This window comes from Pungitius pungitius, chromosome 11 (genome assembly GCF_949316345.1).
Source record: "Pungitius pungitius chromosome 11, fPunPun2.1, whole genome shotgun sequence".
Taxonomy (NCBI): domain Eukaryota; kingdom Metazoa; phylum Chordata; class Actinopteri; order Perciformes; family Gasterosteidae; genus Pungitius; species Pungitius pungitius.
Genome location: NC_084910.1, coordinates 14,528,420 through 14,548,448, shown reverse-complemented (window position 1 = coordinate 14,548,448; position 20,029 = coordinate 14,528,420). Strand labels below are relative to the sequence as shown.

General features: G+C 44.0%; 2 protein-coding genes across 2 annotated transcripts; one reads left to right on the top strand and one right to left on the bottom strand.

The window, feature by feature from the left end:
* Positions 1-90: 90 nt before the first annotated feature.
* Positions 91-6,869, bottom strand: si:dkey-283b15.2 (neuronal pentraxin-1). Its single transcript, XM_037452764.2, has 6 exons — positions 6,757-6,869; positions 3,542-4,422; positions 2,235-2,718; positions 1,794-2,047; positions 1,453-1,632; positions 91-1,278 (listed from the first exon to the last, which is right to left on the bottom strand). Exons 2-6 carry the CDS (start codon positions 4,223-4,225, stop codon positions 1,069-1,071), a joined length of 1,812 nt encoding a protein of 603 aa, XP_037308661.2. The 5' UTR covers positions 4,226-4,422; positions 6,757-6,869; the 3' UTR covers positions 91-1,068.
* A 2,475-nt stretch (positions 6,870-9,344) lies between these two features.
* zgc:158689 (uncharacterized protein LOC791177 homolog) lies at positions 9,345-19,347 on the top strand. Its single transcript, XM_037454509.2, has 15 exons — positions 9,345-9,549; positions 11,215-11,357; positions 11,484-11,559; positions 11,658-11,744; positions 12,317-12,378; positions 12,517-12,588; positions 12,717-12,854; positions 13,351-13,503; positions 13,717-13,893; positions 14,518-15,127; positions 15,357-15,558; positions 15,771-15,833; positions 16,235-16,403; positions 16,555-16,595; positions 16,837-19,347. Exons 2-15 carry the CDS (start codon positions 11,310-11,312, stop codon positions 16,907-16,909), a joined length of 1,971 nt encoding a protein of 656 aa, XP_037310406.2. The 5' UTR covers positions 9,345-9,549; positions 11,215-11,309; the 3' UTR covers positions 16,910-19,347.
* The last annotated feature ends 682 nt before the right edge of the window (positions 19,348-20,029 follow it).

The window sequence follows — 20,029 nt, the reverse complement described above, 5'->3', positions numbered from 1 at the left end:
CTCAGCACATTAACCTGCCGAAATTTCGCATGTAACAAACAACTACACAATGTTGGTTCATCATGCAAAGTTTTAAGTCTTGAGGATCGGTTGCATTGTGAATTTGTCTGACAGGTGTTTAGAATATTGTAATTTATTGTCAATCTGCTAATTAACCTTTTTCATGTTTGGGTTTGACCTCCACAAGTGATGAAATGACTGTTTTTATACCTTTTTTATTTGGTTTTCTTAACATAAAAAAGAAATCACACACACAATGTTTAACACCAAAAAAAAAACTTGGCCTAAATTCAGTGATTTATATACAGTACATTAACAATTAAACAGTCAAGGCCAACTCATGTAAGAAATCAAGAAGCAACAGTGCAATGACTGGAACACATAAAATACATAATTTCAACATAAAATAATCAAATAATGGGAGACTAAAGTGATACTGTTAAGAGAAGAAACGGATGCATTGCTGATCATATCAAGATTCTTTTTGGAACTTGGTTCAGTCCGACAGGCTTGCCGTATTTCTCCAAAAATAAAACTTCTATATGACTCATGAAAAAATTTGTTAAACACAATTCGATTCTATATTTTCTTTGGTTGATTAGCTGTATCTTCTGGCACACCTTTTCATAAAAAAAGAAGCCTCCAGATTACAAATTGATTTCTATGACTAATTCACCACAACAGAACACATGTGAGGTCTGCTTATTTTATCACAAACACTACAATATTAAGTCTTATTAACAATGTGACAATATGTCACATACAGCACTTGTCTGTTTAAAAAGTAAAACCCTAGCTTGTGATTACAGTAGAGTCCAAACCCTAAAGACCAAAGTCTCCTAAACCCTCATAAAGTAAACTCAGATTGGGCTTATTGCTCTTTTCTCTGATTAAGTTTAGAGGAAGGCATTGAGTTGGTGCCGCTGAGTGATCTCCCAAAAAGAAATACCTGAAAGCCAAAGGATTTTCCGTTTTATTCTCACACATGTTGATCTATGATAAATGTCCTCAGTCCGTCCCAGGATGTAAACCCCCCCCCCCTCCCTCCTCGCTCGGTCTCATGGCCTTTCAGTGACAGGGGTCAAAGGGGTATTTGGCGACGCCTCCAAAGAGCTCCACCTCGGCCTCGGACCAAGCGATGACGTCTCCCCGCAGGTGGCTGCCGCACGAGGCCAGGCTGTAGATGTCGCTCGCAGTCAGGACATGTGACCACATGTGCACGTCCGACATCTCACCCACAAATGACTGAGTGGCGTCAAAACGGCCTCCCAGAGTGTCCTGAAGAAGAGAGAGAGTGAACATTCACCATGAGCGGCGGCCATTGTTCTCCAAAGCAATGCTCAGTTTGTGCCGTCCATGTAAAAAAAGACATCTTTTAAACGTAACATTTTTCAAGCTAAGAGCTTGGTCAGTATTCAGCGAATGACTTGAGACCCTTTGTCTGCACAGTACCTGTTCCTGCCCCAGAATGAAGACCCCTCCAGGCTTGATGGGGTGCCAGGGGGAAAGATCTATCCCGGACCCTTTCTGCACGCCGTCCTGGTAGGCCTCCCACTGTCCATCCCGGGTTGACCAGGTGACACACACGTGGTGCCACTCGCCCCCCTCAAGGGACAGAGGCAGCGTCACGGCCTGCGGATGGGACATTCATATGAATACATCTTCTGGTTTGAAGCTGCATCGCCGGCCTTTCACAGCATTACGTGTGTCATGAAGTAATTCCTCCTACATGAGATGTACAGGGTTGCGTGTGTGAGAAAGTGCTGCGGGGGCTCTACTTGTCCTCCCTTCACCTTGTCGTCGATCAGCAGTTCCATGGGGTTGTTCCCCCACTCGATGAGCACCAGCTCATTGGCCTGTCCGGGTGCCGAGTAGGAAAAAGGCGTCCCGAGGCCGGGCGCCACCCCCGCCTTGATCCAAAGACACAGTGTCAGAGCGAAGATCTCTTGCATGAGCGTCCTCTTCACCCGCCCGGACATGTAGTTGGTTCTCATGGGGAAGCTGATCTGGAAGGCGTCGGGACTCTTGACCTTTGTCCTGGCGGAACCTGTTTTTGAAGAGAAATTACATCGCACCATGATAATCTTTATAACAAATTAATTGTTTTCGTTAAAGACATCAGTAGATAATAACAGAAACAAATAGACGTTGATTGTTCAACATGCAGAATCATTTTATAAATCTTGAGTTTTCTTTCAAAGCTCTTGGTTGAAAAAGTGACCTATCTGTCTCACCTGTCAGGTGCAGCTGGTTGAGCATTGCTTCCAATTTATTTGAGTGGAAACCAGTCCGTGGCGCCGGCTCTCTGTACCCTGTGTGTGAAACGTAACCGTGGCTGTGGTCTGCCTCATTACTGTGGCGGTCGCCATCGTCATCACCGTCGTGGTGGTGGTGGTCCCGGGCAGCGCCTGCATCGTGACCGTCGCCGTGGCCGTCGTCGTGATGGTCAGCGTTGTCGCTGTGATCCCCGTCGTTGTGGTCGTCCTTGTGGTCGTCTTTGTGGTCGTCGGGTTGTGTCTCGTCGTGATGATTGCCGTCCAGACGCTCGCCGTCGTCGTGGTGATGGCCTCCGCCGTCTCTGTGGCTGCCGTCCTCGTGGTGGCGGTCCGGGCCGCTGATGGAGGAGCCGCCATGGTGCAGCTGCTGCTCCAGAGCGCTGATCTTCCTCTGAAGAAGCTCCCTCAGAGAACTGGAGTAGGTGATGGATGTGTTCCTCTTCTGCAAGAGGTTGTTGAAGGACCCACAGGTGAAGTACTGGCAACAGTAAGAGTTGTCTCCCTGTGCTTTCTATTTACAACACTGGGCTCAAAGGCATCAAACTCTTCAAACCTTCAGGAATCATGTGTTCTTTCTTTGCTTACTTCTTACCTGCTGTTTACATTCACTAAAAATCTTTCAATGTCAAAAGCAACAGTCAGATATTAATTGTATCATCCTGTATTTACTTCTGCTTCTCTTCCTCTCCAGGTAATCCAGGCTTTGCTGTTGTGCTTGCCCTAATTACCAGTATGTCAAGGGAGATTACGATAATTACTGCGGATGTTAGACCTGTGCTGCCACCCCCCCCCCCCCCCCCCCATCTCCTCTAAACACTCAACAGCTCCTGACATCAGTCTGTGACCACGATTCAGAAAGCAGAAAAGAACAAATAGATGAACCAATGGAGTAAAACCAGTGAGTGACTAAACAAGACCTCCTCAAATTAAACAAACCCAGTGAATCCAATGGTTAAGGTGAATGAAGGAGGGCATCAGTGACGACCCCCCCCTGAGCCTGTAGTCGCTCCGAGGTGCCCCCTGAGGGACATCACTGTAGCTTCATGCAATTAGGTAATTCATTCTTCCTTTTTCTCATGTACTTAGTGTGCACACCACTTTGGGACTTGATTGTTCAGCATTCTGGTGACAACAGCATTGATGTGTCCGAACAATAAAAAGACAACTAACGGCACGCCTCTCACCAGGAGCCCTCCCTCTACTTTCTTTTTCCTCTTCATCAACCAAATTATATTTTCTTCACTAAGTTAAGTTTTGTTGCTCACCTGCAGATTGTCGAGCCTCTCCTTCAGCGCCTGCAGCATCCTCTCCATCTGCTCCGGGGATGACGTTATGTCCCCCGGAGTCACATGTTTATCCTTCCCCTGGTGGCCGACGCCGTGCCCCCCGTCGGCCCGTTGCCTCCCCGCGGAGCCGTGGTGCGGTGAGTCTGGTATGAGGTTTCCATGGCGACCCTGCTGGTCGCCGTAGTGCTCGCTGTCAGTGATGGCGGGATGGTCGCCCGCCCCCGCGTGCTGGGGTTGCGAGGCCGTGCCGTGAGACGCCGCGCCGTGAGACGCCGCGCCGCGCCCGAGACCCTCGCACAGGGTGAGCTTGGCCGTCAGCTCTCTGATGGTCTCCCTCTGGTCCAAGATGGTCTCTTTCTGCTGGACGAGGCTCTCCCTGAGGTGGAGGATGGTGGCTTTCGCCTCCTCACTCGCCCCCCACCAGCCAGCAGGAGGGGAACTTTGATGACCCGGTCCGCTGGGCCCCGCCGCCCCTACGCCCGGGCCCCCCGTGGGGAAGCAGGCGGGGTCCGCGTCCACGGGAATAGGGGTGCATACGAAGCGCGGGTGGGCCCCGTAGTCATAATCAGACCCTGAGATGGCATTTGAAGGGCAAAGGAGAATTGAAAGTAAAGGAAACGCAAAGGTAACAAGGAACACGTGTAGAGACTGAGAGTTCCTCATAATCTCCGTCCGCAGTTCAGCCGCTAAGTCTAAGGAGCTTGGCTTCACTTCAAAACGTGCGATGCCAATTAATGTAAAGGTTGTGTTGACTTCTTCGATGTCGGAGAAGAGACATCAGGGAAAATAAGAACAAAGATCTCCATTTGCAGAGTTTCCACTCCTAACTCTTCTCTGCGTCACGGAAGATCGGAATTAACCTGTGAAACAAAACATCCGATTTTAGATTTCTAGTTTTCTAGTATCAACAATATCACAGCCGCATGAACTAAAAGGCCTTTTTGATTGAGACTGGGATGCACTTATTCAGCCCTATTCCCAATTACAATGCTTCTTCTTTTTGCTGATATTTTTTCACAGTGTCCTGTATTTATATCTACAAGTTAACAGAAACGTCTTTTTTTATTTTTTATTTGTGCTGTTCTAGTTAGCTAATTGGTCACAGGCGTTTATGAACCGTCCTCTGTTCTCAGCAGGATGTGATAGTGGATGAACATCTTAGCGGGACGTCTCTGGCCATCCGAGCTGCAACCCCATGTGACATGGGAACGTGCCCAAACTACCAGAAGGTGTCCAGACAAGGATTAGTCCAAATGAGAAGTGAGACTGGACCAGACAATGTCACACACCGTGGCACTTTTAGTGTGAGCAGACTACCTGAAGACTCCAAGGATACATAGAATGTTTTCTTTTAATAAAACAGGTCCACAAGGTGAATTCGGTGGTTATCTAAATCTTATACTTGCACTTGGTATTAGTAGCATTAAAAGCAGTATTTAAAATCCACATCCCACAGTGATAGTTACATTTCCCTGCATGATTAGACCGGACTGACCCCTCTGGGCACAGTGACATGTCCTTCATTATACGGGCTCGGCCTTTAAATGGCAGACACGTGATGTGGCAGCTAAACCTCACTGACCACCTGTTGCTCACAGTGACCAGCCTCCACAATGTGTGTGTGTGTGCGTGCGTGCGTGTGTGTGTGTGTGCGCGTGTTGATAGTTCATACAGGATTCACTGTACTTTTACAATAATGAAACACAATGGTAAAAAACCTTCTAACATCAACTGTCTGGCGACAATAATCATTTCTGCCTGCATGAAGATCGTAAAAACAAAAAGTTGCTATGTCTCAAAATTAATTAATGAAAATGTTAATAAATTGAGAAATGATCTCTGTTCATTACAACAAAGCTAAAACCGTTAAACTAAAATATGCTGCCTGTTCAGTCCCTATTGTGATTACCAGGGCTTACAGGAAAGACAGATGGTCGATGTGTCGCACCATGTGACACCCAGTCCACCCAGTTTAGCCCTAAGTTCATCACCAACCTCAATCAACCTAATTGCACCCAGTTGTTTTAGTTCAGCAGAGATAAGTGGGCTTGTGTGCTCCTGTGTGTGTGTGTGTGTGTGTGTGGTGGGGGGGAGGGGTTAATCCACAGTGAGCACTGGACTCGTGCACCATCCCGGCACCATATGGTCAAGGTGGATATTTAAGTAGTGTGATTAGTCCCAAATTGAAAACTGACAATAGCAGTTAGAACTGTGATCAAAAGAAAACAGTCGTCTCTGACAAACAAAGTGAAGAACTCTCTTTTTGTAAATAAACAGAGTATTTACAGACATGTTGAACAATGAACATCAGCGAGCTTTATAAGACCAGGGTCATCATAGTTTTCTCCCAGAATGTATTGAGACACTAGACACAAGTTTAAGGTCCTTATCAGTGTAAGCAGCTGAATTCTTATTGTGGATACTTCCTCCCCCGAAAAGTCTTTCTATTGTAAAATGATCCTCTGTATTTGAAAATCAAAAGATTTGGAAGTTTGCTATTCATATAGAGCTTCTCCTCATTACTGCTACATCATATCTTATTCAGCATGTTCTCTTATTTGTTGAATAATAAATGAATGTCTTCATGAGATGCACAATAACCCACCATAACAATATGGCAAAATGAAGCATTCGTTGAAAAAGCTTTAAAGCTATTTACTTCTTATCTTAATCAACATACATTATAACGTCATCCATTTTGGGATAAATATGGGCCTCTCTTGTCAAAGTACTGTGTTTCTGTTTGGATACAGAGTGATAACGGTATCTCTCTTCCACCTCCACCCGCAGCTACACAAACGTGTTTCTCTCAAAAATGTGTTTCTAGAGAAACACTAGTAGAAAATCTAAAACCAATAAATTAACGTCCTTGCTGAATATAGATTAATTATTTACCAAGGATCCATGGTTTCGTTACCTTTATCTTAAAGCGTTTTTTGAATGCAACATGTGACAGAGGCCCACATCACTGCAGATGTCTACATTGTAGTTGCTTCATATTATATTATAGTGACTGACTAATGGCCATTCGTTGTTTTTAATGAAACCTTCAAATTGTTTCTAAATTGTAAAAAGCTAAACACAGCCTCACTACAACTCTTAAATTATTTGTTACACCTCGTTAAAATAATACTAATATAAAAGAAAATTAACACACCTTTTGAGTTAAATGAACACCGTTAAAGCGTCCGTACCTGTGAATGTGAGTCCTTGTCCACTGGAGTGAGTAAGTCCACCTCACACCCTGCACAGATTGAGAGATTTACTCCAGAGAGCTCAACCCTCTCTATCCCTCCTTCATCATCTCTACCTCTCTTTTCTATCCTCCTCCTCCTCTCCTCCCCTCCTTCAGCGTTGTTTTGTTTTTCTTGGAAGACCACACCTCTTTTCCTGCCTGGCTCCTTGACATCCTACTCGCTGCCCCATCAGCTTTATTTTTATCCTGGAAATGTGCTCATATCGGTTGTACATTATCCTTCTGCGACCCCCTCCATGAGCACTTTTTGCGTTTTTATTTTACCTCTGATTTGCGGTTATCCTCAGTGACGGGACGCAGCCATTGGCTCGGCTCTGCCAGCGAGACGTCACACCGCTCAACTAGAACCAAGCGCAGCGTAATTGCCCTGATTAATTACTTGTCTCTCCCAGTCTGACCGACAGACAGCGAGGTCGGCAGTAAGAGGGCAGATGGCTGATTTAAAGTCCAGTAAAATATATGGAGCTCGCTTGCTGATTACTGGACAGATAACAGGTTTTATAGACACTGGCGAATATTGGCCCTGTAGGTATTAAAATCTACTTTATAAAAGAACCAGAGCAATTGGCAAAGACTGATTTTCGATCTTTTGGGGAGCTTGTATCTGTGGTTAGTGTAAGTTGGGCGTGTAATTCAGGCCCGGAAGGAACAGAGCCGAGGCAAATAGATTTAGAGCTCAGCAGATCTCAGATCCTCCAGTGGGACCCCCCTCCACACCGAGCTGACACAGAACCCCAAAGAGCATCTGCAAAGGCCGGCTGATGGAAAAAAGAGATGAGAAGGTCCCGGACAGCCTGCTACAGGGGGAAGACGCTTTGATCTGTTCTGGTGTGGGTTTTACTGGTTCTGGTTGTGTCCATGCACACAAAAAAACTGTGTTAGTGCAAGTTGTGTGGAGAGACGATGAGCTGCAATGATGAAGCGAGGTATAAACCGTGAAGCCTGTGAAACCTGAGTAGAACATATTCACATGGTCGCTGTGCTGGATGTTCCACTATTGGTTTCATTAAATTAAGATCAACACTATGAATTGCATGCGTTTATGCAGGTGTGCTTTTTGTCACAGGGATATACAGTAGATTTAACGTCTACAGTCTTCTCTTGTTGCACCACCATGGCGGTTGGTCTGATGCAGGATTTATGCCGGACTATCGCCCCCACCTGGAAAAGAGCTGCTACTGCAACAAAAGCTTCAGTCAGACACCTGTGCACGATACAAGTGATTCTAGCGCTATGAGCTCTGTGTACTTATGTGCATACTCTGCACTGACCAATCCACCCCATTTGCAAATACTTACATCCACTATAGTTATCTCACGCTGTTATCATTGTTAAGATGTGAGTAGGGCCTTTAAGTGAAACCCATTAATTCAGAATGAAACGTTTTAAAAGTCTTTTATCTTAATGTTTCAACTTGAATGCACGTTTTTTGTTTGACCGCGTCGCTGCTTTCCTTAACACCCTCTGTTAACCACAAAAGCTCTATTTAAGCTTTGAGCACCACACATCCCACAGAAAAAGTTAACAAAGTGGAGCTACACGTTCAAGTATTCTATGTATTGTTACATCATTTCATTTACTGAATAAATATTTGTTGTATTTTATACCATAACTATATCAATCAAATCAATAAGGTTCAATGACAAATAAAATGTTTAACTTGAAATGCATTTGACAAAGGTCCAAAATGGGCCTACATAGCCACACTGAGGTCACGGCCTCTACCAAGTCAATGATTACGATTTAAATTCTACTACAATACACATGGAGATTACATTGTAAACTGATCTCTGTGTATTTGACACGGCTCGATCAAATTAGACCGCTTTTAGACCAACAAAATAAATAGAAGGATTTATCATTTGACGTCAGAAACTCAGGGTTGCAAGCTTTCCATATTGGAGCTCTTGAGTTCTTCTTTTTATATTGTATTAATCCGCAAAGCAACTGTCAACCCAATATCCCAGAGTAACAAGAACCCCATTTGTCTCTGAACAAGTAGCTCACACCTGAGCTTGTGTAGGCTACTCTTTGGAGACCTTTCACCCAGCTCTAACCTCTCCAGGACCTCTTTAAGCTCGTGATTGTCTTTGAGAAGAGGAGCAGCAATATGTGAATGAAGGCCAGTGGTTGTCCTGCATCCGCTGCCCTGTCCCTCTGCTTGAAAAGTTCAAGTCATTATTCTCCCGCTTCTATTCAGAAGAGGTCCCGTTGGCTCATTGTTATTCCGCCCCAGTGACAGAGAGACGGAGAGAGGGAGAGAGAGAGAGAGAGAGAGAGAGAGAGAGAGAGTGAGAGAGGGGGGGGGGGGGGGAGAGACACAGAATGGGAGGCTGACTGGTTTCCAACTGCAGGGAGCAAGTTGTACTGGGTGCGGGGGGGCTATGGCCGGTTTGTGCGCGCGTGAAGGCATGTTGGTAATCGGCTCAGTAATGAGGAGGAGAGGCACCGAACGGCACCAAATATCTGACCCCGATCCCTGCGAGCGGGGAGGCAGCGAGAGGAGGGCGAGGAGAGGGAGAGAGGGAGAGAGAGAGAGTGTGGGGGGGAGGCATGTGAAAAAGGGGTGGGGGGTAGATTTTAGTGCCGTGCTGGATAAAACAACCCCCCACTTACTAACCGAGAGGGAAAGTAGCCTAATGGGAAGAAAAGAGGGGGTGTCGTACTGTTCATTTAACGCTCAGCGACGAGGAGGAAGCCATTCTGGAAGCCCACGATGAGAGCAGGGAAGGTATGGGACTCTTTATTTCAAAGTAGCTGAGTTATGTTTGACTGTTTTACAAATGAAAGTGGAGCTGATAAAGCAACAGGTATTCACCGTGGGGCAAATGGCAGGGTGTTTTATTTATTTATTTATTTACTCAGGAACAACACCCGCTGTGTAATTAGCCAACTTCTTCATTCATGCTCATGTGCAGAATCACGCCGGTAATTGGCATGTTGCACATTTTTCGGGGTTGTATTACGTTGGCCTCAGTATTTCCAGGAACTTACCTATGAGATGGTGGAGAAGAAAAGGCTCATTTTGTGTTTTAGCTGAAATGTTGCACCTTTTAATTCTTTAGAGGAATGCAGGAAGTGGGTGCATGCTAATCTGGTATCATTTAACCAAGAAAGAAGACATTTTTACGACCACCAGAATGCATACTTACTTACACTAATCATTAAGAAAAAGATCTCCTTAATTAAAAATACTTTTTCTAACCATCATTCTAAACCCCAATGACTCAAATTGGAACAGTGACTCAAACAAGTATTCAGTTATAAAAAACTTTATAATTCTTCTGCTGATCGAATTTGTTGCAGACCCAAGTGAGATTAATAGATAATTGGTGTTTTTAAATGCAATGTTGTCTTCCAAACAGTTGGAAGAAATTTAAGGAGGTCGACCGCATGAATGAATCTTCTGTATCGGTTTCCCAACCACCTGCAGACTTTTCCTGTTGCATCCTGAGACAAGCAACACTTTATGTCTTAGAATTAAACCACGTTAAGATAGAATATATACACATGGAAATCATTTTTTATAGAGCATTTTATTTAATATTCTTTAGCTCTAAAGTCCGTCAAACTAAACTGAAAAGTCTTTTCCTGCATGATAATACAGCTTCCCAGACTTCCTACAGAATGCACCAGGGTGGCCTTAATGAGCAGGACACTGGAAATGTGTTCTTTGTGTCATGTACCATTAGTTGTTCTGCCGTGAATCTCGCCGTGTAAACAAAGGAGGACTGGACCGGGAAAACCCACTGAGCATTTAGCCATTAAATCCAATCTGGCCATCCTTTGACCCTGCAGCCTCCCCTCCACCCCCCCCCCCCTTTTTTTATCGTTCTCTCCGCAGAGGAAACTTTGTTGTCTCGTGTTGATTCAGTGCTCTGACACCTGTGACTTGGACTGGAGGAACCCATTGTTCTTGGTTGGAATGGTACAACTCTGCTGGCACTCAAATCCTGGAGAAATATTTAGGTTGCGGTAATGTTGCGTCGTGATAACGTAGAAACCGGCAGCGGAGACACAGAGAAGATCCATGTAAAATAACACCGCCGCCCTCAGACAAAATAGCAGGCCTTCCCACATCCTCTGCACTTATTGTGAGGGTTGGATGGCCTTCAAAGTCCACGCGCTGATTTAACTCTCACAATAATTTATAGAGATAACGGTGGCACTGTAGAAATGATTGTGTAGTTTCTTCTGAAGAATAAAGGAGAATCAGTGAGTTGTTCTTGTGGGAAATTCCAAATACTTTTAAGAAGGTTCTCTTTACGTGTGGCACAATATAAATTTAAAACACTTGCTGTGAAATACAAAATTACACAAATAAGTGCATCTCTCGACGTGCCGATGATGGTGAAGATCATCAGTCGCTGTATCTTTTCTTGTTCTCCTGTTTTAGGCTGTAGCTGTCTGCTGTAAAGCTTAAGGGCCTGAACAACAGAGAAAACTAAAAATACAAATCAACATCGTGGCAACGCAAAACCCTGAAGAAATATGTCTCGAACAGAAGAAGTCAACAAGATGACAGAAAATGTCTACAAGGTTTGTCTCTTCTGACTATTTCTCTGCACCCACATTTAACCCAAGTTTAGAGAAATGGTTTGAAATATTAAAAAAATTCACAAATGTTCTTCTACTCTTGTCATTTGTGTGCATCATTCACACCAGGGGATTCTGGACCAGTTCAACCCCAGTCTGAAGAACTTTGTGACCATGGGAAAACACTATGAGAAAGCCCTGACAGGTTAGTCAAAGACCAGATGATTCCGGAGCCGCTGGCCTTCAATCCGTCTCAATCCGTCCCATCAAATCCGTTTCCCAAATATGAACTTTCCTCTTCAGGAGTGACCGTGGCTGCAAAAGGGTACTTTGATGCTCTGGTGAAACTCGGAGAGCTGGCCAGCGACAGCCAAGGCTCCAAAGAACTGGGTGAGTGGGCGGCTGGTGGAGAAGGACCCCGGGCGAAGAGCAAATAAAAAAAAGTTTGTCATGGACCTAATAAAGTTAAGAGAGCGGAAGTGACAGCTGGGGCGAAGCTGAAAATGGGCTGTGTTGGTCAGGGAGATGAAGACAAGAGGGATTGAGGAAATGTAGAGAGGGAGAGAACAGAGGGAAAGGCAGAGAGTAGGGTCATTGTTGGGAGATTAACAACACCACATGATCTCATTGTAATGCTGAAAACAGCGGGGGAGGCGGGCAGGAGAGCCGGAGGGCGAGATGCCAGCTACCACATATTACAGCGCTGTGTGACCGAGGGAGGGACAGACAGCTGACCGCCACTTTGTGGATCAGAAACGGTGTCAAAACACAACGTTTTCTCACAATATTACCAATGCGTTTTTCATGCTCATCCCTGCCCATGTTCACACTGTTGTAAACATCCATCATTGTTCAAATTCTCTGCACAGATTAACGATGCACCATGACTAATAAGCCTCGCGGAGATGTAAAAGAACATTAACATAAAATACTGATTGCCTGTGTTTTTCTGCCGCTCACAGGAGACACGCTGTTTCAGATGGCCGAGGTCCACAGACAGATTCAGGTGCAGCTGGAAGACGTGGTAAGTGCACATGTCATGGGCAGATAAATGTTGTTTATAGGGTGAAAAGGGATTTCTTTAGTTTATTAAGAAACTGGGTGCATTTCTTGGACGTTTGTATCCTTCAGCAACTGCCTATGGATCTTTTTTCATCAACAGTTAAAGCTCTTTCACTCTGAGCTACTCGCCCAGTTGGAACAGAAACTGGAATTGGATATCAAATACCTCACAGTAAGTAAAAACAATAATAATAATAATAATAATAATTGTCTGTAGCAGAATCTTATCATTTTAGCTGTCAGACCTACCTTCATCTGACACTTATCTTATCTTTTGATTATTTTCCACTTCCCTCTCAGGCCACTCTGAAGAAGTACCAGAGTGAGCGGAGGTCTAAGTCTGAGTCCATCGAGCGCTGCCAGTCACAGCTGAAGAAGCTCCGCAGGAAGAGCCAGGCCAGCCGCCACCCGAACAAATATGGAGACAGAGAGATGCAGGTAAGCGAAGCCCAGAGCGCCACATGGGCAGAAGAAAGGAATACACATTTAATACACAGATTCTCAAGAAACTTGATCTCAAACACTCAGTATAACAGCAGGGAGTGAAAAGGTGTGTGAGCGTTTGCGTAAGAAGTAGGCCAGCGTAAATACGATTAAAGAACAATCTGCTTCAGCCGATTCCTCAGAAAACAAGCAACTTGGTGCACAAGCTGTTACTGGCGAAATATGATATAAGAGGATGAGAGGGTTTCGCCACTCGGAGGGTTATGATGGAGCAAAAAGGTCAACGGGACTAAAGTGTACAGCTTTATCATTTGGATTTGGTTTTTATTGTGCAACGGGCAGGAAATGACCTCACTCGTTCCCCTCTCCGTACAATGTGCATTAAAGGTCACTGCGTCTCATGAGTGCACCTGATTGTGTATGCAGGTCCGGGCCTGCTTATTTAGGGACGTTCAGGTTTGCAGTGAAATCTCTCTGATGTTTCCCTAAGTTTGTGGAGCTGATGAGTCGTCGCCAAGGAGAGCTGGACACCCTGGTTGCCTCGGGTTACAAGTCTGCGCTCACAGAGGAGAGGAGACGGTACTGCTTCCTGGTGGACAGACAGTGCTGTGTCACCAAACTGCTCATCAACTACCACTCAAAGGTGATCATTTCAAATGTCCTATTGCATTCATCAGGTAACATTAATCAAGATGTATTAATCGAGAGCTGACAGTTGTCCCCAATCAATGCACTACTGACTCCTGTTTGCAAAAAAACTGTTATAGTGACACTTTCATTAGGATCCAATCAGCTAGGGCTTGTTTTCAACGAGTCTTCTCCTTTTAACATTCTTGACATTTCAAATATATTCCAGGTGCGTGAGCTTCTGTCCCAGAAACTCTCTTCTTGGCAGCAGTCATGTTCTCAGCCCACAAAGCTTCCAGAGCGCGCTCTGAATCTGCTGCGTCACACTGCGCCTCAAGGCTCGGGCGCTGCCGGGATAGCCGAGGTCCTCCGCCACACAAAGATCGGCTCCGCTCAGCCGGAACAGGTCAGATCATTTTGGATTTATACCGCGTCAGATGTCTGATGTGCTTTGGATTTATAATTAACTTCAGCGTCGTGTGTGGTTTCCACAGGATTACATGAGGGTTGGTGGCTTGAAACCCTCAAAATAATATAGAGAGTTGGGACAAAGTCATTGTTTTGCAATTTTCAAATAACTTTAATCTTGCTAGGAAGTTGTGAGTCAGGTCACATTTTATCATTTATAACAGCCAACCATCAATAGCAGTTATTTAGTTAAGATGTGGTGATTCTTTATTAATTAAAAAATGAGATAGGCTTCTAAATTCTGGAACGCATAGTCTGTAAATCCTTATTAATCTGAGATATCATCTCTTGTCAGAAGTCTGGTGGTTTTTATGTGACCCGGAGATCATTCCAAGTTGTTCCAGGTCAAAAGGCTAAAGTCTAAACAAGTCACACTCAAAGGGACAAAGTCCGTTTTAATTATGCCAAGTCTTGAGTCACCCGATTTGTAACTCCACTTAAATTTGAGTCAGGTGACTCATGTTCACACTGGAAACATCTTACTTAAACCTTACCAATATTAGATCACTAACACTCACTTCTAATTTCTGGAAGTTAACGGTATCCATCCTTGACTTTTCAGAGGCTCTCTGTTCAAGAAGTGCCTCCTCTGCTGAACGGAGACTCCGGTCGCTCCCAGCAGCGCTCGCTGCCCTCCCTCTCCCAGAGTGAGGCCTGTCCTCCTCAGGGATCCCCCCAGACATTCTGCTCTCTCTCCACTGGCAGACCTGCTGGAGGCTCGTCCCATGGAGCGTCTCCTGAGCACACCAGCACACCCATTGATGCATCAGCCAGCCCCCCCCCCGACAGCAGCGCCACCCCCACCACCTCCGGTGGATCGGCCCTGCAGAGCTCCCTCCTGGCTACCAACACGTCCAACCTCTCCCCGAGCCTCATCCCCTCCACCGTGATGTCGCTCAGCCAGATGTCCTCGGCCGCCAGCCCCCCGCACGGCATGACCCTCCCCATCCCCCACAGCGCTCCTCACAGTCCGCCACTGCCCCACAGTGCTCCGCTCTCCAGGGCCATGACTCCTGTGCAGTTACTGCACCATCACGGGGGGCCGGGAGGAAGCAGTACTTTGTCTCCGTCACATAACCCCTGGCTGCTGAAGACCGCCGACATGTGTGCGACCGCTACGCTCCCGCTGCCCAAGAGACCCGGCGGTGAAACCCGGCAGGGCGGCTTTCAGGGTAAGATGTGGGGAGTCTCTTCTGTATGTTCGAGTTTCTCCAGCCTGGCGATTTTAGCGGCATCTGTGGTTGCCGTGGTAACAACTGCTGCATTACTCCCAGGGATGTTTACAGGTGATCTACTGCAGCATAAGTAGAATGAGAGTAGAGCTAAGCAGTAAAGCTGATTTCAAACCCCTTGCCCTTTCTGAGGTATTATAACTTTTATGCCTCGCTCTTCTCCCCTCAGGTTCCAGTCTTCCCAGGATGCTGCCTTTATCCGAACCTTCTCGCGTGGAAGCCATGTTCGCTCACACCCCCGGTGCATTGGAGAGCGGCGGTTTAGGGGGCGGGGCTTGCTTACTGCACTTCCTGCCCGGTGACGACATCACCCTGCTCATCTCTGAGCCCAGAGACGGGTGGCATTACGGTCAAAATGAGCGAACCGGACGGTATGTTTTACATATCTCACATTGATGTAGAAACCCGCAGAATGATCGGCTGTATATCGGCCTCTTTATGTTTAGCACTGGTCTGCGCTTCTTTCAAGTTAACTCGTTTAATTCAGACAACCTCTCACCTCCCCAGCATAATAAATATATGCATATAGGACAATGTACAGTTTTGACTTGCTTTTTTATACTCACGTTATATTATTCATCAGGAAAGGCTGGTTCCCTTTCTCCTACACTCAGTCCCACCACAGTAAGCTGGATCACCTCGAGAGGTAAGTCAAAGAAGAACCACTCCGATCTGGGGGTTTGGAGATTGTTGATGAACTTTGACACAGTTAGTGACGGAACCTCTTCCTTCACTTCCCTTCAGCTCTTTCACAACACATTATATCAGCAATCAGGCACATGGAAAATAATATTAAACCCTTCCCAATTTCCTTCTGTAATCTCAGTAGATCAAAACATCCTTCACGCCAGACGCACAGAAAGTCCACAGGAGCTCATGAACTCTCTCGGTCTTTCCACCGCCCTTCCCCCCAACGCGTTCACTTCCAAAGCCGCGACCCACGATTCCTTTGTTGATGAATTAAGACAAAACCAACATCTCCCAACTCATGTTTCCTTTTGTGTCTTTCCTCGTATGTTCTTTCCTCTCTGTGACCTTCCCCTCTAGCTCTCTCTTCTTGTCGAAGGCTAACAGCACCAGTACGGGCCAGCTCGACAAGCTGGTGTCTGCAGGTCTGCCGGCCCTCACCTCCAAATCAGAGGAGGAGCACTCCCTTCCTCCCCAGAGGGTCAGCACCTTCCGCCCCCGCCCGTACAGCATGGCCGACAGCAACAAGGTCAGGCACATGAAACCTTTGGGAGGAGGTCGAAGGTCAACGTCTTCTCCCAACTGAGCCTCTCTGTTAATGGAAGAGATAAAGACTCGTCATAATAATGGAAATTTAGTCAAAATATGCTTTTAATTATCATTTTATCTTCACATTTCAGATCACTGCAGAATTGGTCTCTCCACAACTCTCTCCAACCCGGTAATTTAGCAAAACATTGCAATAAATAATAGCTCAATAAAAATGTATTGACGCGCTAAACTAAGATGTTGCACACGCTAAACATTATACCTGAACATCAGCATGCTAGCAGCGTTAGCATCACATGAGCATGCTAACGCTAGCAACTACAACTGTTGTCATTTATTTGCAAAAGATCCCCTTTTATCACCAGTTTGAATAATGTGCATCATTCCTTTTTATTGTTCTTTTGTGCTTTTAGGGCCAATCCATTTGCCCACGTCCGACTCAGAAGAACCGTCACCAACGATCGCTCGGCTCCCATCATCGAGTAAGAGATTCATTCCCAGAGCAGAAGCAGAAACCTCGTTCTCTGTGGTTTGTTAGCTCATCAAACATCAGGTTGAATCCTGGAGTTAATCGGTTGCTGTTAATTCTTTACTTTGGATTTTCTCTTTGGCAAATTAATTAGACAGATTTTTCTTGTGCAGGAATAGAACATCTTTAAATCAAAGTATATCATGTGTAAAGGTTGATTTAAAAAAAAAAAAAAAACTTTTAGAAATATGACTACAATCCATTACATTTGAGTTAGTTTATAGGAAGAAACAAAACTCCTTTGAGTCTCCTTTCTTCGAGTTCTGTTTGATTCACAGACATTCAAATCAAATCTAGGTTAGCTTAATGAAACAGAAATAAGGTGTCCAACTGTTCTTAGTTTAGTGGTTGAGATCAACATGGTATATCCTCCAGATAACTAACACTTTTAGGCTTTTAACCGGCCAATGAAAGATGCAGCTAATAGTAGATTTTATTTCTCAACATAACCTGGCTACAGTTATTTTTTGTGCCATTTAAAAACGTTTTCTCTGTTGGGCTGATCCGGGGACTGGCTCCTAATAGCAGGCTGTGATCTTTTACTTTCACTTTTATGGTAAGAGGACAGGCTCCTACTCGAAAAGTGCTGTTACAATATTATATTGTTTCTTGGTTTCAGTGAAGATGAACTTTTACATTTATTCAGAGTGATTTTTCTATTTTAAAACATGATTGTTTGGTTGAAAGAGACTTGATGTAATGGCATTTCTTTTTTTACCGTAACCTTAAATGACTGAACATGGGCAAAGTCACTGGCCAATAGATTGTATGTTTATACCAATTAACTCTATACGATCGGCTGCATTAAATATAAATATTAATGTTTATGTATATAAATTCTTTATCTGGACTCAAAATTGTTTGTTAATTCAAGCGATTGATCAATGAGAAGTGTTAGCTTTTGAGAGAAATACTTACAGAGAATCCTACAAAACAGAAAAACGAATGAGCTTAAAACTGTAAAAGTTAAGGTTGAACGTTTGGAAAGTGTTATCACCGAAAGTATTTGTTGTTATTTTGAGAAAGTAGCATAATGTGGAAGGTTAAAGTGTTAAGAATGAGAAATGTGGGTGCTTAGTCTTTGGATTTAATGTCTTCTTGATTCCTATTTAGTCCTAAATCTAAACTAGACAACAACTATGCTAGATCATTCTAGTTGTACGTTGACCAATCAGACTGAGCAGAATCTATAAGAGGGATCTGAAAGCCGAGACCGAAGATGGGATTACGGTTTAAGGGGGAAATATTTCTATGAAGGTGATGAAGAATGTATAAGGGAAGTTGAGCAAGTGTTGTAACTCATGTAACTCTGTAGTCGCCTGTATAAAACTGTTATAAAGAGGAAAACTTTGTATTTGTACAAACTGAAATGCTTAATGTTCCTGTTGTAACTACCTTGAGTTTCTGTCATATTTTAGTACCTTGGATATTCAAGATAACGCCAACAAGGTTTGGATTGAATACCCTATAACAGAAAATATATTACTTAGTAGTACGGCATCATTATTAATAGATTAGTAGAATGAGGGAGCTAATGCGTATTCATGCTTGTAAATAGGGCTTAAAATGTGTGTGATGGTAAGACTTTTATTTGACTTCTTTTTTTTATATTTCACTTTGGTGGACATTTGGACATTGTAAAAGCTGCATGCACAGTAAACTCCCATCGTATATTATTTTTAGAATTCAAACTTTTCTCTTCAACTCTGAACAGGAAATGACACAGTATGGAATAAGATATTATTCGCTTACATCGTTCTGAATACGTTTTAAACATATTTGCCCCAAACACAGAGTTAATAACTTGTCATTCTTCCCTTGAAATGTAAATGTAGTGTATTTACAACATATCTAAATGCTGTAATAAGACTAAGAAAACTATTTGTTAAAAATATGCTAAACTGCTTAAGATGCAATAACCGAAAATGTTGTAAATAGGAATTATGTGTGTCAATGTCCAAATGTTACCTCAAATCCATGCATTGGCATCTATAGAGGGAGCCTTTTGCAAAAAAGATATTACTAAATACAGGAACTTTTGCAAAGTCCATAACCCCTCTGCCAAAGTGAAATACCTAATTGCAACCCATTTTACACCATTCCTAGGTTTAGTCATTCAGTCTGTTCTCTGAATTGCATCAAAATCAAATCCTGGAGACTTCAGATGTGATGATGAGTACTGTAGGAAAAGACTTAATCTGAAAAAATGAATTTTGACATTTTATGAAATAAAAGTTCTGTGAAGGAAATCTTAGTCAATCTTTGCTCTGCATACATTTGGACTACGTACATGCACAGTTTTGCACACAATACATGCACAGCCTGAGACAAACAATTAAATTGCATTAAATTAGGGCCGGGATTTTAGCGTGTTAATTACGATTAATTAATTACAATGTGGATTAAGATTAATTAATTACACAAAAAATAACGCATTAAACATTTTTTACGCATTTACTTATTTTTTGCACCGCGGAACATTTCTCACTGGATGAGTTTCGGAGGACCGATTATACTGGAGCACCAACTAGCGTTCATGACTTCAGACAACAACAAACCACAGTGAACATGAACGAAGAAGCTGACGAGACCGTGTCGGTTGGCCCCGTGAATGGGAAAACTTATCATAATAAACACACGGATGGAAGCGTCGATAAGAGCGTGGTTGTGTGCAAGCTGTGCAACAAGGAATTCGCATCGAGCCTCAAGTATCACCTCAACGCAAAACAATTAGCAGCTAGCGTGGACGTTAGCCCGACTCCGAGTACAAGGACCCACACCCAACCCACACTACACCAGATGACTGGTTTAAGGACCAGGGTAACTAAGTCCACGTCTGAAAAAATAACCAATGTTCTGAATGTACTTGAAAGTATTGGTCTACTTAAAAAAACATTTACAGAAGGTCTACTTACCTATAGGCCACCTGAATTTCTGAAAGTACTATATTTCTAAATATGCTATTTCTACACTTATCTGATGGAATTGGTTGAACAAAAATAAAAATCCATGTGAAAAAAATTACTTCTCACTGTAATTCATTTCGATTAATTAATTACAAAGCCTCTAATTAATTA